At 47.7% G+C, this 25,541-nt stretch overlaps 1 protein-coding gene across 10 annotated transcripts in view; it reads right to left on the bottom strand.

Annotated features, from left to right (window-relative positions):
* LOC135915983 (melatonin receptor type 1B-like) overlaps window positions 1-25,541 on the bottom strand; it is a 264,138-nt gene that overhangs the window by 40,348 nt on the left and 198,249 nt on the right. For 6 of the 10 annotated variants that reach the window (XM_065449170.2, XM_065449166.2, XM_065449168.2 and 3 more), the window contains one exon: window positions 2,539-2,649. The exons of the other annotated variants lie outside the window; for them this stretch is intronic. Coding sequence is in view for 5 of the 6 variants with exons in the window: in XM_065449166.2 (XP_065305238.1) it covers window positions 2,539-2,546 (8 nt within the window). In the remaining variant the exon portion in view is untranslated. The remainder of the gene's footprint in view (window positions 1-2,538; window positions 2,650-25,541) is intronic. 10 annotated transcript variants of the gene reach the window in all.

Here is a 25,541-nt window from a genome sequence, read left to right as displayed (position 1 = left end):
TCTAGAAAAGCAAATCCTGGCTGTCCGGCGTGCCCGCGACCGGGCCGGTGGGCTAGACCTGCCGGTCCCGACGTGGGACTAGCCGGGTGCGCGACGAGTTCGCGTCCTCGCCGGACCTACAATAAAAGTTTCCTCACTCACTTGGTCTCATTGTTCCTTGCCGTTGTCCGTTGCGGCATACATACAGTTTGTGTTTTGACTAAGCGCAGCTTCGCTATGTAACGTATACGTATATCTTTTGAAGTCCGCGTGTGTTTGAAAAAAAACAAAAAAACTGGGTGATATCTACATAGTATTATTCGGGGAATTAGTTTTGCGGAAGCCAGCAATTGTGGAGGAAGGTTCACGAAATAGAAAAAAATGACATCCACCTGACTGTAACATGAAGGGAAAAAAAGAAAAAGAGAAGATTCTAACGCTTTCTCAGATAGGGAGATTCGCAGCTGAGGAACCATTCGTCTTAGTCCGGGGATCGAACCCGGGATCAACGTCTTTCCGGGGCGTTTCCTTTCTTGACTCCTGCTACAATCGGCGGGCGGATGACATTTTTTCCCCCTTTCACGATAGTTTTATTTGGGAAAGAGCGTGACCTTCGTCACAACTCCCTTTTCCCCGTGCCAGTAGTGCCTGCGCCCCAATTATTCCGGGTGCCCGCTCGGCCTATTAGCGTTCGGCACTTGTATGGCCTGGCCGTTGCGCTTATTCCGCGTACTGGGCGCACTTGATAAAGGAAGTCATATATACTAATGGGGTTTAATTATGCGGGCTGGAGCAGCGATTTACCTGAACTGAGCTATTGAAGTTTTGATTGCCCGTTTCGAGCACCACCCGCAAGCGCGGCGATCGTGCGCGTTCCTAGCCGCCCCGGCCTCCTCCCCGCACTTAGCCTAGAAAAACAGGCTTGGCTGGACAAACTCCGCAAGCAAGTTTCGCAATAGCGCCGGACGTCCGAGAAAATTGTGATTCGGAGGTTTATTAGCAGCCAACCGTTAAAGCACGTCTAGACGCCTTAGACGCAAGTCCAGACGCCTGGCAGCGCTTCGCCGCTAGATTATATGCAAGCGATGTCAAACATGGCCCTCGAAGGGGTCTTGTGTGTGCGTGCGTCCGTGTGTGTGTGTGTGTGTGTGTGTGTGTGTGTGTGTGTGTGTGTGTGTGTGTGTGTGTGCGTGTGTGTGTGTGTGTGCGTGTGTGTGTGTGTGTGTGTGTGTGTGTGTGTGTGTGTGTGTGTGTGTGTGTGTGTGTGTGTGTGTGTGTGTGTGTGTTCCACGAATGCATACTTCTTTTTTGCACACCAATGGACAACTCTTCAGTGCACGCTATTCCTTTATTTCACTTTCGCGCTTGGTTATACAAACATGTGAGAAGTCCAGCGTAATGCAATCTACCTCCTGCACCGATGGAAATGATGAAATAGCGCTTTTGTTGCTAAGTATACAATGTCTTCATTTGCGTCTACGCCACACGTGCGCACGCTTTCCTTTCTTTTCCTGAAGCAATGATTCTTCCCGCTGGATGTTTCGCCCACGCTGTGGCTCCTATACGCGGCAGTTCCGCTCGTCCTGTGAGCATTTTTATGGCGCTTTTGCAGCGGAAGATGGCGGGTTTGTGCGGCTTATAATTATTTTGCCGTGCGAGAAAATTTAATAAAGGAGAGGAAGAAAAAGCGGCAGCTTTTGTCAAGTTGAAAGGAAATGTAATCTCGCTCGCGAAAATCTAATGAGAAACTAGTGAGTTTTTATCACTTGCGCGCTGAGTTTTAGGCGCTAAATCTTTTGTTGCGACTCTGAACGGCAAAAGTAAGATATTAGTTCCGGAGATATATGTCAGGAAAAGAAAAAAAAAAAGAAAAGAACGAAAATTTCATGCCCCAGAGACCCAGTAAATGCATTTTCATGTGGGTGATTTCTCCCTGGAAACGTTATGAAGCTTCCCTGCCGACGGACAGGGAAGCGACGGAGAAACTTTAGAACGATTACAAAAGTAAGGATTAGAGGGAGTCACATTTGAGCTCCTGAACTTTGTTTTATTCTAGTTAATTAATTAGTTCGCTTGCTTGTTATCTATTCATTTTGCTTAGTAGATGTCTAGTGGAAGGCGAAGTCACTCAGAAAAGTAACTCTACAAAGTTATTGTACTGCTCATTCACGATGACACGTCACCGGAACTCGGTGCAGCAAAAGATGAACAATTCCCACCGATAAACGCCTGTCACAAATGTCCGTGCGGTGTTATACTTTCAAGACATGAAACTCCTTAATCACTTTCCTCTTTCTTTCTCCATCTGTCCCGTGCGCCGCTAGAAGACCCGTGCCACCTAAAATCGGGTACAACCTGCAGACATCACCACCTTTACTACACAGTCCCGGACGAGCATGCGTGTCTCGTAGAGGGAAGGGGGCGAGCGGAGGCGGGCGTGCCTCTGCGGTGCGTCGGAGTGAACAGGACGATTTGGCCGGCAGCCAAGCCGGCAACAAGGGCTCAAGGGAAGCGCCTCCCCTCTCGTTCAGACCGCGCAACAACTGCTCTACGACTTACAGAATCATGTTATCCTGTCCGCGCTTGCCGCGTCCATCGCCAGGCGGCGAAGCGGGCAGCTCCGCTGTGCGAGACTGTGCTGTCAACTGCAATCATGCTTTCGGTTACTACCTGCGTAGAAAGAAGAAGAAAAAAAAGAGAGGCGCCCGTTGGTTCTCTCGGCCCCGCGCTGGCGTCATCCTGAGCGTCATATAGTGCCTCGTTCTTAACAACAGCCCCCATGCCCCCGTCGCGCTGGGCTCTTTTCGACACCCTCTGTGGGACACGCTAAACAGGTCGCAAAGTCCTCGTGGTCTGAGATGACCGTTTGCTCGTGCCACGAGATTATGCACCCAAATTGGTAGGATTAGACGGAAAACAAACAGCGATGCAAGATCATACTGCGCATGAAATTATTTCACGTATCGATTCGGGCGTCCCGTGCGCGTCGACATCTTCTTGAAAGTGGACAAGTCGATGCAATCTGTTTTGCTGCTCTACGCAAGTTACAGTGGATGCGTGAGCAGGACGCACGGTAGCCATCGCCTTATATTTGGATGCATCAAAACACAAATATCCTCTTCCAATAGTATACGTGAAATGCCTGGGTTGGAAGCAAGGTGTAGCACGGCGTTTGCTGGGTCTGTTAAGGACGAGCACGCTAAAGCGCTGCAGTCCAATAGCGATAGTCGATCTACTCGACACAGTAACCAAGAAGGGGTGACGAAGGGTGCGAGCAAAGTACCGCTGGGGATATCGTTTCCGTGTCGCGTGATGACAAGAAAGTGTGCTAGACGCCGGGTATGACAACGGTCGTAAGCGGAGTGACCATGGCACTATGAACATATACACGATGAGTCCACTGTACAGCAAGATGCTGCTTGAGAGTCTGCCGTCATGTCGGCGTTAACGGTGTCTGCATGACATGTTCGAGGAATCACTTAGCGTTAGACGCACTAATGTAATATGCACCACAGTTTCGGCTACGCAAAGTCTGCGACTCTACCTATACCGGCTCGGACACTGTGGTTGTGAGAACCTTACGTATCGGCACACTATAAGCTAGACCAGTTTCGAAGAAACGTTTCATAATTTCACTTTTGCCGACAATATAAGCAGCTGTCTTTTGATGATATAGGTTAAGTCGCTCGTTGCTATGGGAAAAGAACTCCCCTCCCCTCCTGAGCACCGTTCATTCTATAAAATCATGGCATTTCGATAGGAGCGAAATGCAAAAACGCCTGTGTACAGTGCATTGGGCGCACATTAAAGAACCTCAGGTGGTCATAATTAATCTGGAGTCCACCACTAGGGCGTGCCTCATATTGAGTTTGTGGTTTTGTCACATAAAACGCCATCAATTATTAAATACTAAATTAATAATTAATTACTTAAATAATTAATTACTTGCTAAGCGCACAGTTCGTGCATACCTGGCACCAATTATTGAGCGCAATGAGCACACACAGTACGAAAGAAAAAGGGGGCGAACACGGTCCATTCCCGTTTCCTTTCGTGCTGTTTCTTTTTCGTGCTCATTAATTCTGACAAGGTTTATCTACATACGCAATCATTCGGCAGTTCTTTGAATGTAGCTCTTGGTAGCCACGTGACTGTTATTTCGCTTGCATTGAACTCGACCATCAACAGTTTGATGCCTTTTTCCTCGGCGGGCTTTTCCTCTTTTCTTCTTGTTCCGTAATTTTTTTTTCTGTAACAAATCACCGTTGACGGACCCGCTCGGGCAGGGCGGCCGAGTCACCGACATGCGACGTGGCGGGAATAAAAGCCAGGCTACGGCGAGTGTCAAGACACGGCTAACGACTGCTTCGAGATTGCCTCGCCTACCGAAAGAGCATGTTCGAATCATAATCCGTCCCCGTGGAGGACTGGACATCAAGAAGATGGGCCACTTCAGAGTTGCCCAAGCCCTCACTACCGCTGCTAGACTTACGGAGGCGGATACGGCGGAGGATATTATCTGTCCGAACGTGGTGCAAAACATATTGGTGGCAAGCACGCCATCAAAACGCAACGCCATGGCCTACGCCGATGTGAAAGCTTTACTCATTGGACAAGCAAGCTACGAAGTTAGTACATATATCGCAGCCCCCGAAAACTCATGCAAGGGAGTTATTCGTGACATTGATCCCACCATCGATCGAGAGGAGCTCAAACGCCTTATCATTCAACCCAAGAACCCAAGCGCCCTCGAGGTGAGACGAATCAAGAACACAAGCACTGTAGTCATCCTGTTTGATGGACTCAAAGTCCCGGACTACGTAAAATGCGGTCCCAGTTTAATCAAATGCTCACTTTATCGCAGACAAACTGACGTTTGCTATGCATGTGGAAAGCTTGGCCATAGAGCTGACGTTTGCCCAGCCCCTGAAAATGCCATCTGCCGCGGCTGTGGTGCGAACAACCCGGACGATAAGCACGAATGTACACCGAAGTGCACCCTTTGCGGAGGCCCTCATCTCACGGCTGACAGATCCTGCAAGCAAAGGTTCCAAATTCCGTTTGTAGTTAGGCAACGGAGAAGAGAACGGCGCAACCGCGACCAATCCAAACAACCAACTGGGTCGCCAATGCCTCTCAAGCCGGCCCTCAGCAGCTCGCACAGATCCAGGAGCCGATCCCGAGACCCTGGCGGCGAGGATAGCGGCTACCAGGAGCGTGTCCCTTCTAGGGGTCGCTCGACGGAACGCTCGTCTTCCAGAGGCCGCAAGGCCCCCGGGACCCGCTCCCGCTCCAGAGGCCACTCTCGTTCCAGGGGGCCTGCAGTTCAGATTCAGGAGCCGGCTCATCGTGGTACCACATGGGCTGACCGCGTCAAGGAATCACCGAAAAAGGTAACGGGGGGTCAATCGCCAGAGCACGACAGGATTGCACAATTAGAAAGAGAAAACGCTTCGTTAAAATACGCAATGGAGCAGCTCAAAGCAGAGATTGCAGAGCTAAAGAAAGCCAGCAAGCGAGAGTCAGTTCAACCCAGTCAGGCCCCTGCAGTAGAAACGCCCATGGAGATCCCCGTAGCGGAACCGACTGCCAGCAAGCAAGCCAGCAAGCGAGAGTCAGTTCAACCCAGTCAGGCCTCTGCTGTAGAAACGCCCATGGAGATCCCCGTAGCGGAACCGACTGCCAATGGTTTACCCAAAAAGAGGGCGCTGGCAGTTCATGCCTCAGACAAGAGCGCCAGCGTTCGAAAATTGGAAAAAACGATCGATAAAATTGATGAATCCCTGGAAAAAGTCCAAATTGTTATTGACAGACTTGCGGAGGCGGTCAAAGCACTAGGAATCAGATGCGATAATCTGGAACGCCACGTTTCTACAATGGCTTCAGTTACACCGTTGGAAAAAGTGAATGACACCGACACTGAAAGGTCGGCAGCGGCTGCGCTCCGCAGCATTTTATAATACAAGCTATCTACTACGTCCCACCATGACGGCAGATCACAAAGTAATTAACATCTGGCAGTGGAACTGTAGGGGATTCCATCGTAAAAGGAACGTCCTCCAACAGTTCATTCGGACCCACTCGGAAAAGCCACATGTAATCTTATTACAAGAAACGCTCACGGATAAGGTCACCCTTCCAGGCTATAAATCGCATACCCAATATGCTGATGGGAAGAGGGGAATAAGCACATTAGTCTCGAACAAATGTGCGTTCATAGCCCACGATCTGAATCTGCAATCCAATAAGGTTGAACACTCGCTTGTTGAAATAATCCCCAGCGGACCATTCAAGACAAGTATCTTTATACTTAACATATACAGTACACCCAAAGACCTCAGGCAAAGATTCGCGGCAATTATTAACAGGGCTACAAGCAAGGCCAAGACATTTCCACTCCTGGTGGCCGGAGACTTCAACGCTCCGCATCAAGCATGGGGGTACCAACAAGCTAACCGCAAGGGCGTTGACCTATGGCAAACTACAATCAATAATCACCTCACGCTTATAACAGATCCGGCTTTTCCGACCAGGATTGGCAAATCCTGCTCTAGGGATACCACACCCGATCTTTTTTTCATACGGAATGTGGAATCGGCATCTTGGTCCAACCTCCAAGTTGACCTTGGCAGTGATCACAACATCCTGGCCACCTGCGTCAACGTGAAAAGCGGGGACCTCAAAGAGTTCATTATTACAGATTGGGATTACTTTCGCAAGATTCGGGAAGAGCGAGCACAAACGCATGACTCAGCACTTAGCCTCGATCAGTGGGCTGAACAGTTAAAGGAGGACATCAGCGCGGCGACAAAGAAAATCCAGACTGAACTGGAGGTGGACAGGATGGACAGCCGCCTCGCTCATCTTCTAGAAGCTAAGACGTCACTTTTGAAACGATGGAAAGGGCAGAAACTCAACCGAAGGCTCCGAAAAAAGATCGCGGAGCTCAACAGAACTATAGAAGATCACTGCCAAACCTTGAGCAGACAACAGTGGGATGAGGTCTGCAATTCTGTGGATGGCCAGATGAGAGTTGGAGCTAAATGGAACCTACTCAAGCATCTGCTGGATGATACCAATACCAAGTCAAACCAAAGACAAGTGATAGCGAAGGTTCTACACCAGGCATCACAATCAGAGACATTGCAGACCGTACTCGACAGATTAGCTCGCAAGTATCTGCCACTGGGTAACTCGAGTGACGAAGACTATCCCCCCTACAAAGGCTCATCTTGCCCCGAGCTAGATAACCCCTTCAAGGCATGCGAGGTAAGGGAAGCTCTCCAGCATCTAAATGGCAGGTCTGCCCCTGGTCCTGATGGCATCCCCAACCGCGCCCTCCGAAACCTGGACGACTGCTCTATAGAATGGTTGACAGAGGAGATTAATGGAATATGGGAACGAGGGGTTGTCCCGGAGTCCTGGAAAATGGCCTTGGTCATCCTCATTCCAAAGCCTGGAAGACCCCCGAGTCTCTCAAACCTCAGACCCATTTCCCTCACGTCCTGCGTGGGGAAAGTAGCGGAACATGTCATACACAATCGAATTTCTAAGCACATCGAGAAACAAGGATTGTTTCCGTACAACATGATCGGCTTTCGTCCGGCCCTGTCAACGCAAGACGTCATGAAACTCATCAAATGTCAAATCATTGACAACACCACAAGAGATATAAGAGGCATCCTAGGCTTAGACCTAGAGAAAGCCTTTGATAATGTATCCCATGCTCACATTCTGAACTCCATCTCAGAGCTCAATTTGGGAGACGCCTTCCACAGATACATCAGCTCGTTCCTACGGGATCGCAAGGCCACGCTCAAAATCGGTGACCTCAAGTCCGACAATTTCAGTTTGGGCCCAAGAGGCACGCCACAAGGAGCGGTAGTCTCACCACTGCTTTTTAACATCGCCATGACGAAATTATCGCAAAGACTGTCCAACATAGAAGGGATCAATCATACGCTCTACGCTGATGACATCACAATCTGGTGCACCGGAGGAAGCGAGGGAGCTGTTGAATTAGGCTTACAGGAGGCTGTAGATCAAACAGAGATGTACCTGGAAAATACGGGGCTTAGATGCTCCCCGAGCAAGTCTGAGCTCCTCCTCTACAGGCCAGTCAGGAGAGGCCCCAAACCTAGAGGATGGAAACCGTTGTCAGAAATAAACATCAAACTCCACACTAAAAGCGGCTGTACCATCCCCAGAGTAGACACCATTCGGGTCCTTGGCATGTTCATCGAATCGAATGGCAGTAATAATACTACGCTCAACAAGCTGTCAGCCAAGACTGAGAACATGATGAGACTCATCAACAGAGTCTCGAATAGGCGTGGAGGCTTAAAGGAAGACAACCTCCTCCGGTTGTTCCACGCCTTCCTCATGAGTCATATAGTTTATGTGGCAGCCATGCACAACTGGTATAACTCCGAGAAAAAACGATTAAACACTCTCATCAGAAAAAGTATAAAAAAAGTACTAGGCATTCCGTTACGGGCGAGCACGGACCTCCTTATGCAACTAGGAGTGCACAACACATTGGACGAGATAATCGAGGCCCAGGAGTCAGCCCAACTGGCCCGTCTATCCTGTACCCCGGCTGGAAAGAAGATCCTGGCAGTTCTTGGGATCAACCCTATCCTCATGGAAGAGCGTAAATATGAAATATCAGAAAATCAAAGGAACAACGTACGAGTTGCACCGTTTCCCCGTAATGTTCATCCTCGACACAACGTAGGCAGACGCAGGGCAAGAGCCCTCGCCCTCCTCAAGCGTACCAAAGACGATCCTTACTCGGCATGTTTTGTCGACGCAGCCCAATATGGACAGTCGTCTAACTTCGCCATTGCCCTCGTTGATCACAACGGACAGATAGTGAATGCGGCTTCCCTGAAGTGCTCAACACCAACCAGAGCGGAGCAGGTCGCAGTTGCTATGGCACTCCTAGACAACAGCAGATCACAAATCTTCACTGATTCGAGATCGGCGGTCAGGGCTTTCGCTTCAGGATCCATCGCTGAGGAGGCTCACAAGATTCTCAAGAACAAGATAATCTCTCCGCACACCATCACGTGGTTTCCGGCTCACCTCGACCCCCAGCTTGACTCGTTTCCCAATCTTAATGACATTGCCCACTCCCAAGCGCGCGCACTAACCCACCGCGCGGGAGCAAGATTGAGCTCAGACTCTGGGGTTCTCGAGTTTCGAGACACTCTCACTACTTTCAGCGAAATTACTACGCACTATCACCTGGGTAGGCGGACTTATCCTCCCCCTCACTGCAAACTGGCTAGACCTCTGGCGTCCACTTTACGCATGCTTCAGACGCAGTGCTATCCGAACCTGGCCCTTTTCCACATGATCACTCCAGAGGCTTTCAGCTCTACTTGCCCCGACTGTGGGGCTGTTAGCACTCTCGAACACATGCTCTGGCGATGCCCCTCGTTACAGGGACCCAATCGCATCACAGAACAAGAATGGAGCTCTGCCATCCGAAGCTCAGAATATGCACATCAAACTTGGGCTGTCCAGAGAGCCCACGATGCGGCGGTTAGGCTCGGCCTACCAGTCCCCACGTGGGAGCGGCCCGCAGCTCTGCCCTAGGGCAAAGCGTCTCAGGACCTTGCTATTAAAGTTCTTTGTCTGTCTGTCTGTCTGTAACAAGATAGTCTTCATATTGTTTTATTATGAGTTGTTAAAACATTGAATCGGCAGCGTCCTACTTCATCCGGTGTTTCGTCGCAGGGTGTGTGATGGGCACTAGAAGTAGGAGGGGGGGGGGGGATCTCAGCACCGTAAATCAAACTCGCATTCCGTTCTGCGAAATGAGCCCTGTATGAGGTTACGGTGAAAGTGAGAGTTCGGCGTATTTCAAAGCAGTTTCAACAAGACGCGCGCTGGGGCTGCCAAATGTGAACGTCCGGCGTCTCGACGCAACTAGCGCACCACTCTTGATGATTTCAATTCGTTGTGAGGGTCATTTTTTTCTAACACAGAGCGTCGACGATCCAGGAAATTCTGCTTCTCGGTGCCCGTTCGACGGCCGTGATCTTTAGAAGACTTTAAAACGCCTCTTTCGAAGATAGCTGGCACTCCTTTGGCATGATAGTCTATGGCGTTGGCACCCATAAGAAACAAGAAACAGCCACCCGCACATCAAGCGTTTTCGCAGCCTTGAAGCACGATGTCATTACTATAGATGCGAAACATTTGACGCGCCTACGTGAGTAAATGGCATGTATACTGCGTGAATTCAGATTCAGATGCCATGCAGAACTCAGCCTAACGGATGTAGTATAACGTATTGTGGCTGCTTGTGCACCTGAAGCTGGAATAGTTACTCCTCAGTGTGACACTGATGTGAGAGTGCAAAGGTCCAAGCGTTGTCACCGGGCTTCTGCACGTTATTGGTAAAAAAGTAGAGAGATAAAAAAACGCAAGATTCTTCCCATGATTGCAGACGCACTGAAATATACGATAAAAATTAAGGAACCCTGGAAAAGTCTGCGATGACCGTCAGTAATATTGTCACGGTCAAGCGAGTCTTGCTCAAGTAAAGAAGACAAAGTTGGCCGTTTCGCCCGAAGGTCGAGGTATGGACAGCGACAGCAAGTTTTAGCATTGCCATTGAATTCACCGGGCGTGGCTCGAAGCAGCAAGCAAGGTGGCTACTGTTTTGCCGATGGATGGAGGGATGGAATGTATGTATGTATGTATGTATGTATGTATGTATGTATGTATGTATGTATGTATGTATGTATGTATGTATGTATGTATGTATGTATGTATGTATGTATGTATGTATGTGTATGTATGTTATGAGCGTCCCCTTTGGAATGGGGCGGTGCGTTGCGCCACCAAGTTCTTGGTATTTTATTGTCTAATGCCCTGCCTATGTGAAAAAAAGAAAAAAAAAGAAAAGAAGAAAAACCCCACCACGATGAATTCCCATAACCAGCGTTATGGGCTAGCGTCATCAGCGCCCGCCACTGGCGCGGTCGCACCTCGACGGTACCCGAGGTGAGGCTAACGGGAAACCGTCGGCATTAATTAGCGCCCAGTGAAGCATTCGATCCGTAAAAACACTCCAGTGAAATTCATCTTGGGTAAACGGCGCTACACAGACGCGGACAAGAGCTAAGGAGGCAACGGGACAGCTCTTGTCCTTAGCTCTTGCCCGTGTCTGTCTTGCGCTTTTTACCAAAGCTGAAGCTAAACCTGCTCGCCCAAATGTCAGCTTTGTTAATCCAGGGAAATTGGACCACTTTCAGGTTGCGAGCCCTAATAGAAAGTTTTAAATTGGGCGTACGCAAAGCTAGGGGACGCAAACCAGCAGGCTCACAAAAGAACGCGAAAAGGTACACAAAAGAACCCCAAAGGGGTACAGAGAACGCAAGCCGGGCATGGCGCTTTGCGTGCGCAAATGTCTCTGTGACTACCCAAACCCGCTTGTGTACGCAAAATCTAAAACTCCCTGATATTGTTTTGCAGTTTTTTTTATGCTTTAGGTTAAAGACACACACTGCGAGTGAAATGTTTGTCACATTTATTTGCGCTCTTCAATTGCCAAAATTTTGACGAATAAATGCGTTAAGACCATAAAGCTTGGCCAGAGAAAGTTGGTTATTTCAATACTATGGCGCGTATCTATAGCTTATTGAAGAATTCATACGGACCGCTACATCAACGGCGACGCCCATGCCGACGACGATGGCGAAAATTAGCCAGGAGTGTCCATAAAATTGTTATCGCAATAATAAATCAAATGCCGGAGCATGTGAGAGGGTTTGAACCAGAACAGAGCGGTTTGGATGGGGACAGCAGGGAGAACGACACGAACGAGCGCTGACTTGCAACTAAAGTATGATGCTTAGAACGAAGAATATATAACAGCTCCAACCAACAGGAGAAACCAAAAAACATACAGATATTCACTGTCAATCATACATGCCGCACTGAACAAGGGTGATATCTGTAATCATCATATCCCCCCCTCCCCCGCTAAAAATGCCAGTTCTTTGGACGTAATAGATAAGGAGGGGCTACTGACGCATGCGTCTTTTGACCAGGTTATGTGCGCTGCTTCGAGGATTTCACGCGTTAGTTGATTACTATGTTTACTTAAAACTTGTGTTCGAGCGAAATGGGGGTGGCAAGCCTTGCTGTCGCAGTCTCTACAGTGGATGCCAAGATGCCCTTTTACAGTATTATGCACATTGTTGTTGTGCTCCTTTACCCGCCGTGGTTGCTCAGTGGCTATGGTGTTAGGCTGCTGAACACGAGGTCGCGGGATCGAATCCCGGCCACGGCGGCCGCATTTCGATGGGGCCGAAATGCGAAAACACCCGTGTTCTTAGATTTAGGTGCACGTTAAAGAACCCCAGGTGGTTGAAATTCCCGGAGTCCTCCACTACGGCGTGCCTCATAATCAGAAAGTGGTTTTGGCACATAAAACCCCATAATTTAATTTTGTTGTGCTCCTTCAGGCGTTCATTAAGGCACCTCCCCGTTTGACCGACATAAAGCCTGCCACATGACAACGGAATGGCGTAGCCGACTCCCTCTTTACGAGAGACGAATTGATTTTCATGTTTGATGTTGCGCTCTCTTGGAACGAAATTAGTATTAACCATTTTGCACATCTTCCCAAGCTTATCCGGAGCCGAGAAAACTAATTTGACACATCCTCTGTTAGCTGTCTTTTTTATTCTATGGGAGACATGATGAAAATAAGGCACTACAGTGTTTTTTTTTTTCTTTTTCCTTTCCTGTCATCGAATCTACCCGTTGTTCTTTTCTGTATTTGCTCAAACTACTGAGGATAGTTTTTGACACTGACACTAGCAGCTGCTTGGGATAACCAGCATTTACCAGACAATTTACCAGTGTAGGGTAGCCAACTGGGCTCAGTCCTGGTTAACCTCCCTACCTTTCATTTATCATTTTCTCTCTCTCTCTCTCTACCAGACAATCTGCTTGATCATGGAAGCTTTCTTGCATGGAGTGCATGCATGATTTGTTAAGCGCGTTGTGATAGCATGATTTGGCCACTGCTCGTTTAACCAGCTTAGAATGAGATGACGTAAGAGGTAGCAATGGCTTATTGCTTGTTCTAGCTGGTGGCACGAAAACTCTTGAATTTTTGTTTTATTGGATTTTTATTGAATTTTTGGCTTTTGCTTGCTGAAAAAAGAAAAAAAAAGAACGTATATACTAATGTCCTAAATAGTTATCAGATCGCACTATTATAATAAGAGTTAAACTCATGCAGCACGCACGATCGCACGCACTCACTCACTCTCAAACGAACGAACAAAAACAACGTGCGCGATGACGCACAAAGAGAGAAAAGAAATAAACACGGCGTGGCTTTGGCATCTCTCATCCCTTTCAGCGTCCGCTGAAAACTCCACTGCGGGCGTTGCATCAACAGTTGAATTCGCCCGGCATAGCCGTCTGTCTGCATGCGCCCTCTTTATGTACATGCAGCAAGCCTTCTCTCTCGCGCAACCTGAAGGTGATGAACGATGGAGGTGCGCGTTTGGAATTCGGCTGACAAGTTTAGGAGTACAGTAAATTGTGCAAATTGGTAACTGTGCATTGACGCAAAAGAGCAAAACGTTATGACCGGGCACATGACCTACCCCCCCCCTCGAAATTTTTGTGTAGCAAGCTGCTGCTTGCTATATATATATATATATATATATATATATATATATATATATATATATATATATATATATATATATATATATATCGCTCTCTTTTTCAAAACAACATTTTTTTACACTTGCCGCAGGTTTACGTATCGAGAACGCGCATCGAGATGATATCTCATAGGCACAATCATGGAAGTGAACTTAAAAACAAAAGAAAACCGACAAGCAACAGGGGAGCACAGCAACGCAGTTACAATTCCAGAAGGTTGCTGTGGGCAACCAAGAGATGACTGACACAAATGACATCGTTCTTTATGAAAAGCACCTTCATTATTTCTCTTTTCCATAAAGTACCTGCGTTCTATTGAACTGCTCGCGGCAGGCGCAGCTCCGGCAACGAGTGGCCAGACGCGAATGTGTAGCTCGACCTTGTTTTGGTGCCAGCGTTCGCTCAGGCATTCGTGTAGTCACCTACCGGTCTGTATAAATAAGATGTGCCCGCAGGTGAAGAAAATTTTATGCACCACGTCGTCCGTGCAGAATATGTACCGTGCGTGTTGCGTGCCGCTCTCGGTGCAAGAGTACGTATGTGTATGCACACGTACGGACATACATGTATACGGTCTCCCCGTGAAATTGACCGCAAGGTTTCAAAATATGCCGTGGCATTCTGCGAGACGATGCTTTCAACCAGATACTGTAATTCTGTATGTTGTGTGTTCTGATGTCTTCTGTGTGTCTCTGGTGCATATCGAGCGTATCATTTCAGTAACCATCGCTCCCATCTTCAGTGGCACGCTAGGCGCGCCTCGCCAGGCTATTCTCTCCAGGATTCATTCGAGCCTCTTTCTCTCCGCCCTGCTGCGCGGATCTCTGGCGCACTCTGCCTGCAATAATTCTACAGCTTAGAGGCTCACTGCGAGTGCGGAATCGGATTGATATCATTTAGGTTGGGATTATTGTTGTGCTTGTTTGTTTGTGTGGGCATGCACGCGTGATGTGTGTGTGTGTGGGGGGGGAGGTGAATGGGTGGATGGGAAGGTGTATGCGTTTGTGTGGGTGCGCGCGTGCTGGAGAACGAGAGATGCAACATTTTCTACTGTACGTTAAGTGACGCTACATATTTCTCTCACTAAAAGTGTCTTCTCCTCACACAGATAGAATGGAGCATCCATTAAACACTGTGTTTTGAATGTATGGCCCCCGATGGAAGCTTCGCTGCCACGTATGTCTTTACGATCGCGCGCAGCCCAATGAAGATATGCTAGAATTGAACGTGTTGAGCGCGAAACAGATACTGCATGGAGGAATACGGGCAACAACCGAGCGCTCCGCCGTTGTCCACCTCCTTCTGTTCCAATAAATTTTTCTGTAAGTTCAGCGCTGTGGCGTCATCTCTACCTCTGCTAGAGTGACCTAGAATATTGTATTTTCTAGGTCACTCTACCTCTGCTTCCGTTTTCATGATTGCGCAGTTTTTCATGCGTCAAAAATGCACTCGCGAGCCCGAGTCTCTGTTCTAATATCAACAACTGACAGATCTGTCGACAATTATAGATGACACACTGGACAATGCGTTTCAGCAGTCGCTGTTGCGGCATCTTCCTGAAACGGGTTCTCCACGTTTACATACACAGGGTGTCCCACGTAACTTTATCCAAACTTTAAAGATATGCACATGCGGCGTAGCTGGACAGAACAAACGTAATGTTGCTTGCCCTCGCATCGAGATACTCATTTTTTTCGTTCTGCCTAATTAGATAATTAGTCATAATTAATTAATCAACTTCTCAAGTATTCTAATTGGATGAAAAGTGACAATGAGAAAATTGCAGAGCAACATGAAAAAGTCCCGAAACAAATCCCGCGAACACGCAAAGTGCTTCGAGCTGCCAGTCGTGCGCCAATTTTGCGTGTATTCGCGGCCTTCTTTCATGCTCGAAAAAACATTTTATGTTGCACGTATTGAGCAACATAAAGCTGTATCGGGAGCTGTTCATGTTGCTCTACAATTTTCTCATTGACACTTTTAATCTAATTACAATATTTGAGAAGTTGATTAGTTAAGACTACTCATGTAGTTAGGCAGAATGCAAAAAAAAATAATAATAATCTGAGTGTCTCCAAGCGACGACAAAGAGCATTACCTTGGCTGTGTCCAGCTACGTGGCATTTGCATATTTTTAACGTCTGTCTAAAGTTACCTGTGACACCCTGTATATAATCACATTATGTCGCGTGGCAGCCGGGACGATTAAAAAGAAGGTTCGCTTTTTTAAGCAACCTAATAAAACTGATTATTTAAGTGTCTTTTCACCAAACTAGAGGACATCGTGATAAGGTTTTTATACTTCACGTTATTTATGGCTGCCACCATATATAGCAAAATAATCGGAGAGTGATACCTTAATCCGAGACTTTTCTCCTTTGCTAGAATCGGTGATCGCAGCAGCGAAAAATAAATAAAATACACTGCATATAGAATGTTCGCAAAACTGCATTTGGCTACGCTTCATGCGGGTGCTTTTTTTTTCTTCTTTTTGCTCATATCTGCGAGCGCCTACCAGCCATTTTTCGACCGTAACAGATGGACAGGTCACATGAAATATCACGATGGTTTGCTCTACGCGTTGAAGGCAGCAAAACTTTATCTGCGCGAGAAGGCACCGTTATGTATACTGAAACGAGAAACAATGAATACATCCCACATTAAAAAAAGGAGGAGTCTTTATTGTCTTTTTTTCCTCTTTTATAAGAAAAGAAGGAAGAAGTTGAAAAGAAGCAGAGGCTTCCAAGATCTCACAGGTGTTTATACTTGCCTGACGCCATTGCGTGTGCGCTATCTTTATTCTTTTTTACATTTTACAGGCTGTAATACGGGCTGTATTAGCCTTTTTATGAACTCAGGTAGGGGTAGTTCCCACCGTTACAAAGTTATCGCAAGCAGCGATGCGAAACCGAACCGGCCGTCTCGGAACTTTTTGTTGCTGAAATCGAAACATCGATGGAAACACATACCCCGCCCTTGGCACTTGCGGCACCAGCGGAGAAAGAAAAAAAGATGGGAATGAACAAAAACGGTACAAAAAAGAAATAGAACAAGACAGGGGCGCTTATTTTTTGCTCAAAAGCCAGAAAACAGAAAACATTTGTAATGCCCGTAAGGGCCTTTAGGGTATCTGAATAATAATAATGAAAAGAAAACATGGCTTATTGACTGATCGCCGCGCGCGCCATGAGGCATTCGTGTGGATCGCGCATTGTACTCCCATACAACGTCTGCCGGCGACCGCCTTGACTTTCCAAGTTTTGAGCCGCCAGCAGAAAGAAATCGATGCACGCAATATTCGCGTTACTCGGGTTCTCCTTGATCATTGCCCCAGATGCGGCAGAAATGGCGCATTTTTCTCTCTATCCCTCTGCTTATCTTATATCTTGCTCACCGCCAACCAAAAGACAAATATTGCTTTTCAATATTCAGAACATCGCCAGTGCTGCGCCGGGGACGGTGGCCGTGTGGATCGATAGATCGCGCAAAGCGCTCATCCGGCGCACAATGAAACCGCGTTTGGTTCCATGCGCGCTGTGTATACGACGGAGAGTGCGCGACACCACGTGGTGGTATTCGCTTTTGCGCAGTAATGTTGTGCAGCTTGCCGAATAACGGCACCGATTTGCAAACTGGTCATTGTTTTCGCCAGGGTCTTCATTTTGTTTTGATGTTTTTTTTTATTTTCTTGGATGGCGCCTTGGCAAGTAAACTCGTTGGTTGAACTCTTCCTTGGATGGATAGATGGATGCTATGAGCGTCCCCTTTGAAACGGGGTGGTGGGTTGCGCCACTAAGCTCTTGTTACTTTATTTCCTAATGTCCTACCCATCCTAAAAAAAAGAAAAAAAAAGCCATACGATGAATTCCCACAACCAAATTTTGTGGCTCCCTATTGCGAACTTTATTTTTGTACGTCTCCGATTTTTCTCATTTCCCTTACTTTTCTTCCACCAATCTTCCAATCGCCTCTTACTAATCTCTATTGCGGACATGTTTACTTTGCGCCTGCTATCTCTGAACCCAAGGGCTTCAAGGAGGCCAGACGAGCCTAAACCGACAGCTGGTTAGATATCTTCACATTCAAATAAAACATATTCCATCGTTTCCCTAGCGTTACTGCAGCAAGCACACGCTTCTTCTTCCATGGTGTACCTCGCTTTATAACTACGTGTTCTTTTTGCTTCTTTCCTGATTTCATTTTTTCGTGTTAGGCAGTTACTCATAGTGGGTTTCTTTTCCATTGCCGCCACCCATGAGATTATCTCAGCCTTTCTGACTTTCTGCTTGACGTTCTTAGTTGTCATGTTGCTCACCATACCGGTCGCATACTTGCTGGTAAGCTTCCTAGTTCTTTTGCTACACTGTGAATCAATGTGTTCCTGTACAAATGCCTGAACACTTCCAGCCCATTTACTTTCTTCCATATTCCTCAGCCGTTCTTCAAGATCAATTTTGCTTTGAGCTTCCCTCACTTCAAAACTTGTCCAGCCCATATCACCCTGCGCAACTTTATTTGTAGTCTATAGGCGTCTCACTGACCCTTGGTTGCCATCGAGTCCTGATTGTACCCCGGACTTCACGTAAATAACCGCATTTTCAAATGTAAGTCCTGGAACCATTGCACCTTTCCACGTATCCCGCAGCAACTCGTACCTGTTGTATCCCCATAGCGCTCTGTATTTATTTATGGCTGCATTTCTCTTCTCCTTTGCTGTTAATGGCTAAGGACAGCGAGCAGCGCCTTAACCATTAACCTTAACCGCCGTGTGCATGTGCTCGTACTCGCGTTTTGACTCTTTAAGCACTCACACAAAGCATCGCTGTATATAGATCCCAACTCGTTGGATCTGATGCACTTTTTTTTGCTACATCCTTTCGCTGCGAAATATCTACCGTTTCCTCGCAGCAGGCGCCATGATAAGTGTTCCTTCGAGTTTTTTTCTTTTTTTCTCCCTTTCCAGAAGCCGGCCAGCCAACATGGCAAATTTCGAAAGTACATGCAACATCGTTTGAATGTTAACTGTTTGCGTACTCTTACATCCGTACTGATGCATATCGATCTCGGGTGTAAAAGCACGTCAGCGCCCGGTTTCGGCGCCGTAATTCGAGTTTCCGGGCCTGCTAATGTCCATTGGGAAAAATTTCCATATGCAACATGCCTGCTGAAATGCTCTAGCTGCAATAGTTCATTTGCTCATTCAATTTGTTTTTCAGCCTCCAGACGCCAGCGTCACGCGAGGCCCTTCTCGGTCAATCTAGAGAGCCACTGCGGTCAAAAGCGCTGCCGCGAGGTAATTGTCAAGTAGGTCATAAAGGCCAGGCACTATTGCAGTGCATCGGTGATTGCAGACATTGCAGGGGTTTCTGAGCGTTACTTCCGCTTAAAGTGTTTGCTTCACGCCTGTTCGAGACACAAACTCATTTTCGATGTTGTTGAAGAACGCTCCAAAGACAAACACAATCGTTATGAGGCCGAGAACGCTTTCTCAGATATGAACAACGGCCCGGTCAAGGAGGCGACCGCATACTCGACTCTCTCTCTCTCTTTCTCTCTCTCTCTCTTTCCACCTTTAAGGAGGGTCTGGGGGTGTTTTATATAGCGGTCCCGTGTCGTAGTACATCGAACAGAAAGAACAGAGGCCAAGCGCCGTAATACGCAAATGCGCTTCCATCCGGGCACGAGGAGCGCGGACCCAACCCGGATTTTTGGGGCGAGGAGCTAGAAGGGGGTCAGGGCCGCGGCGAAGCTCTCGGGTGTCGAGCGCTGCATGGAGGGACTGTAAACTATCGAGACGCACGTGGAATACATCGTCGTCACCGATCCTGGGGCACCATAAAGGCCGCTTTCATCGCTCAGACGCCGCTCATAATGCCCCCGAAGCCTTTACGACTGCCCGCGCACCGCTCGCCGCGCCGCTATCGTCTTGGGGCAGCCCTCAAGAAGGAAAGGAGGGAACGGCGCTCCTGCCTAGGGTTTTGGAATGAACCTTCAGGCGCAGTGACGAGAGGCTGGAGGAGAACGCTGCATCTCGTGCAAGCTGCCAGAGGGAAGCAATACAACGAAAACTGATAACGTCTGTCTTGGTCGGCTAGAGGGATTTATATGACGGACTGAGATGATTGAGTTGACATGAAAGGAAAGATGGGGAGGAGAAAAGAATGAGAGATAAAGCAATAAAAAACAAAGGTTATAAGCAACGAATAGAAATATGATGCATATCATCAGCAATCAAGTAATGTCCGCGCACCCATAACTGATTTTAGCAGGGTTTTAGTAGCTTGAGCCGCTTCGCCATTCCTGTTTCAAAGGCCAAAAGACACAGCCGACTACAAGCTTACTCCGCAAGGAAAGCCGATCTCATTTGGCCAATGCTGTGGCAAGGTGACGACAAAGGCGCAATGTGCTTCCAATATTTCAAGGTGTTCTTGGTACTAACTTCTGTGCGTGGCTCATAAATATGCTTTAGAACGAGAGCTGCCAGCTTGCCAGTGAAATCCGCGCTCCATACACACAAGTAGCGCGAAGGTCCACGAGACTTCACTGCAGTGCTATACAGACGTTGTGGTGTAAAAGGCAACTGCGAGTCACGCCAGACTCGCAACACATCCTCCGGGGGGCCCGCACACCGGCCAGTAAAATTCCATGCAGAAGCGCCTCTCACAAGAGCGAATTTTGAGGCTGAATATCGGCAAACAGCCAAGACACGCAGTGTTGTGAATATATATGACCTGGATGACTTTCGCCAGAAGGAAGCAAAACTCCATCAACACCAAGCACCGTCAGTGCGGTTCGCGGAGTCACATGGGAGAGGGAAAACAGTTTTCCTGTTTACCGCCACACATATAAATAAACAGAAGGCGTTTAAATCTGCAGCGCTGGTGGGCTAATGCAAAAATATCAATGAACAATAATCAGCAAATAAATGCGCACATTAAGTTTCTCAACCTACTGCCATGACTCTATAGCTGACCGAACAGACGCCACTGACCTCACGAAGCATCTAAAGCTTCAGGTCTCGAAAACAGGTTCTTACTCTGACAGCTTTCATTGTGGCTTTTTGCTTACTTCCCTAAATAAACCGCCCTAGAGGTCAGTATCAGCAGTAGTATCTCTCGCCGTTCGTCTTGCCCCTGTTCCAGTCACGTACCCATCCCCCCCCCCCTCCATGCCCACGCCACCACTCCTCCTACACATTCCTAAAGCGCCACCAAATAAATGTTGAGACTTCACAGCTCTTCGGCGGTGAACAGTTCGCTGCCTTTTTCACTCCTTTTGGATGGCGGTAGTTATCGGCATCTCCTGCGCTGTGAAGGCCAGTTTTCTCAATGATTCAGCGCCCGCGCGATTAACTCGAGATGCCTTCAGTTGTCACCATCTATTCAACGGTCACGCACGTCGCTTTTGCTTCGTTAGTTCAACCTTCTTTGTTTAGACTGATCCAAGGACCAGGAAAGGGATTCGGTTTGTGGTCAGCTGGTATGTATGCTCGTGGAACGAGTTGCGGCCGGAGAGAACGCCAGTTGCGTTTATTTTTCCTTTTGCTTCATTATTTCCTCGAGTGATGGCTCGCCGCGATGCTGGCAGATCCGCGGAACCAAATACCCACGATATGGGTTAGATAAGGTGAAAAATAAAATAATTCGAGACAGCGTCCATCATCAAACCCAGCAATAACCCTTAAACCCATAAGCAATATGACTGTCACCAGTTACGTCCCTGGGTTTTCCCTAGATGTATAGCACCTTTCGTGCAAGATTGGCAACTGGAAACAAGAGTCACAAGGAGTTGAGAAGGAACAGAGCCGAGGCAACAGCCAAACAGGAAGGAAAAGCGAAAATTAACAAATTTAACCGTTGTTTATAAAAATATTTATGGATCAATATCTTTTTATTTGAAAAGGAAGTAGAGAAAACGCCGCCGGTAAAGGTAAACGATTCCGTGTGTTTTGAATGACGCTTCCGCAGTTGTCAGTCGAGCTACCTGACGCAGCCACTTCTCCGCTGTGCTTATGTAGGTGTTTTTCTTACCTTCCGCGGTGGGCGCAGTATGTCTAGAACCGCAGCGTCCTGCGCTCTACGCGGTTGTACGGGACTGGCGGCCATGCACCGTTACGCAACTTTCCAAATAGCAATACGTGTCAGTTTTGTCATTTAACTTGGTAGAGCAGTAAACGAGGGATCCAGAAGAACTGTGACTGTTCCGCAAATACATATTTATAATTCTTTGAGAGCTAATTCAAAAAACACTGCTATAGTCGGATACAACTTAAGTCTGCAGTGAAGCCTCGCCCACGCTCTCACAACCGCCAGCCACTGTTCCTCATCGAAGTTGCAAATAATTCGTACTTCAAAGCTTTCCTGTTACCCAAAAAGGCTGTGACCACAAGAATAAAATTATTGAAGCGTAATTTTATATGTTTTCCCACGCCTATTATAGTGGAATGCCTAGTGGAAAGCCTAATTCTTTATTGAACTGAAATAAAATGTTTCCTTTTCTACAAATATGTATTGTCAAGTTTCACATCAGTTGGCCGTGAACTTTCATGAGTAAAACGGTTTCAGCAGTGAAGTGAACTGTTCCGCAGACTTTTGAAGAGTGAAATGCTCAGACTCCATACACTTTGTCATGTCTGTTGCACACCTCATTGCTTCCGCCGATGAAAAGACTCTTCAAGAACAGCAGACGCTCCGGAGGTATCAAGTACGACGGGATTTTGAAAACGCCGCATGACGACAATTTTGTTTGCTTCTGTGATTGGCTGGCGGAGTAACACAACCCCGCGCGGTTTGTGTGCCTTGGTTGCCAAGTGCTGTTTTTTTTTATGTTGCATTCTACTATATTAGTCTTTATTTTATACTTTCGCTTGTTTACTTGTTCTTGGCAGTGTTCTTCCTGCGCTTCTTTCCTGCGCGAGTCCATTTGACGCGGTTTCTTGCTTGCCAAGTAAAGGAGAGGTGTATATCACACGCGTACGTGTGAGACACCGCTTATTTTATCTCTCATTTGCGGGTTTACACGTCTTTATGGCGAATAGTTGGTGCTATTTACATTTGTACTAGTAAAGGTAACCCCCCCCCCCTACTTTGTATAGAAAAGTTACCTTGGGTTGCCCCCCCCCCCCCCTGAAAAAAATATCCTGGGTACTTGCCTGCCCTGTCCATTGCCTCGTCGCTCTTGGATGAGCCTTGTCCAATTCCGCGCACCTCCAGAAATGCGGCGGAAGATATACCCTCGACTGCGCCACGGATAGACTCCGCTGCTGCACACAGTAACTCTGCCATTCTCTTATAGCCGTCAACCACAGCGTTGCATTGTGCACGCGAGGCTGGGCCATTGCCTCCCCTTTACGATATCGCAAGTCTTAACACTCGCCCCCAGTGATCGCGCCATTCCAGCGCCTCGATACCGATATGCAATGGCCAGCAGTACAGCAGTTGTTTCTAATCACACGGTGCTGACATCAGGCACTTAGATGGTCAGCTGTGGTCGAGCAATGGATGTGGCTGAAGCCAACGTTTCGACAAAGGAACTTGTGTTCGTCCGAGCAACAGCTGTTAGCAATTTTCAGTTGTTGTCCTGACGCAATAGCAGCTGCTAGCGGTGTTGGCAGCTGTTGTGACGAAGAGTCCCCTTGTGGAAACGTAGGCTCCAGACACTAGACCACTGCTAGACCACTGTTGATCACTTAAGATTTTCTTATGAACCTCTCTCTCTTAATGGACACTTAGGATTCGGATTGATTAACCGAATGTATCCACCCTTCGCACCTAAGAACAATCGAACAAAAATATCTGCCGTAATCAAAAAAATATTTCCTGAAGGTTAGATTTTGAAATACTCGGTATTTCGAATATGAACTGAAGGCTCCAGTTTGGAAACACAGCATTCGATCTGAGAGTTAGATATTTGATTTCGTGTAACATACGGTTGCGGCCGAATATAAGGTGCTATTACGATTTAAATCTGCTGACCTGGGGGGAAAGCAAAAACAAACGCAAAAAGATGTCCGAGGACGCCTGAGCACTTCGTATGAGTTGTGAATGCGAAAGGATTGATGTCTAATTGAACGCCGCCGAGCGGTTTTGCGTTGCGAGTAATATTTTCGAGTTTTTCTGCGGGGTGTGTTATCGAGCTTTGCGATTAAATTGATTCGATTTTTTTTACGGTTTCTATGTTAGCATATAGACTGTAGACCAGCATCATCTGGACGATATTGCTGAGAAATCAAATGCATTTACTTTCCCGCAGTGCGTTCGCTAATGTCTATGGGGAGAGTGAAGTTGACGATGTCTTCTTCAGTAGCAACGACGTCTTCAGCGTCGGACTAGGTCGGGTGTGTAGTCGTCGCGTGGCTACGGCCTCGGTGGGATTGGTGGCGGCGGGTTGGGCTCCAGTGCCGCGGGCATAGCGTTCTTCCGCTCCCTCACTTCGCCTGCGGTATGCTGGCGTGGACGGTCGTGTTTTGCTACTGCCGAGGTTGCGGGCGCCGACGATATAGATGCTTCAGACTCCATAGCAGTAGTGCTGCCCGAGACAGCAAGCAAACGGCCAACACCGCATGCCACCGACATCGTGCGCGACGAGACACAGAGGAAGCAGCAGCGGCCACCAAGGCTGGCAGGCGAGCGCAGCTGCTAAGCCCAGTGGGGGTGAGAGAGAGAGAGAGAGATGCGCACCGCGCACCGGCTTCAAAGAGCGATAGCGAGGGTGACGTGGCGCCACAGCGATTCCCTTTCCCCTCACGCAGCACATGGAGCGCCATCGCGGCAGCAGGTGTTCCCTTCGGCCCGCTCTGCTCCGTCGAGGTGCGCTCATGACGTGGCATCGCAGCCAATGGGAATTTAGGTGCCGTTTACCTACTACAGACGCCGGCTTTTTCGCTCAAAGCATCAAAGCACGCGTGCCGTGATTGTCTATAGTCGCCACTTTCCACTGTCCAGTGTTAAGCGAAAGCAGCCAGAAACGCTTGGCGATTGCAGCAATCTCGTTTGCGTGTGAAATATCGTCTGCTGCTGCAGGTCATCGCTGTTGCGCAGAAGGAGCATTCGCCGAAATAGCTTATGGAGCAATCAAGTGGCTGCTTGATAACCTAGAGAGAGAGTTAGCCGAGAAGAGTTTCTCTGTGTCTTTAAATTATTTTATCCTTACTGTGCAACGCGAAGTTCCCTCCTCTTGGTGTGGCCCGTCCTGATTGCGTCACTAACGTGATATATGGTCCGGTATTTAGCTCTTTCTTCTGACTGATAAGAGCCGCTTTCTACATTCCATTAATATGTCCAGCGCAAAGCTCTATGGCTTCTTATTTTATGTCTTCTTTTTTTTATTGTTGTCTCTGGCATTACCTCAGAAATCATAGTAACTAACCTTATATTTCTTGTTCATTTACAAACTGTCAGTTCAACGAACTTGCTCAGGACGTTTGGAGGAAAATATTTTTCTTTCTTTCTAGTTCCCCCTCTCTGTCATTCTTTTTTTCTTCTTTCATTATTTCTTGTACAAATTGGATGATAGAGGTAGTTTATGACCCGAGGGCAACTAAAATCGAAGACCGCCGAAGGCTGTCTATGGCGTCTAGTGAAAGCAGCAAACAATACTAACGTAATAAGTGGGCCTATGGTTACGAGGTAGGTGCACAGGGTCGCACGGAAATTCGCGGCCAGGCAATAAATGAAGGCTTAACGGTAGGAGATGGTGGTAGTTACGAGACAAGCTAAAGGACGAGAATGTTGTGTACAGGGTTATAGGCAAACAGCAATGACGTAGCAATGAGGAAGTCTAGAACCAAAGATGTTGGTGTTATGGAGCTATAATAAGAACCGCAAAATTGAAGGTCTCTTCAAGTCTGCGACTGT

This window comes from Dermacentor albipictus, chromosome 1 (assembly GCF_038994185.2).
Source record: "Dermacentor albipictus isolate Rhodes 1998 colony chromosome 1, USDA_Dalb.pri_finalv2, whole genome shotgun sequence".
NCBI classification, from domain to species: domain Eukaryota; kingdom Metazoa; phylum Arthropoda; class Arachnida; order Ixodida; family Ixodidae; genus Dermacentor; species Dermacentor albipictus.
Note: the sequence above shows the minus strand (reverse complement) of the source record. Positions and strands in the feature narration are given on the sequence as shown.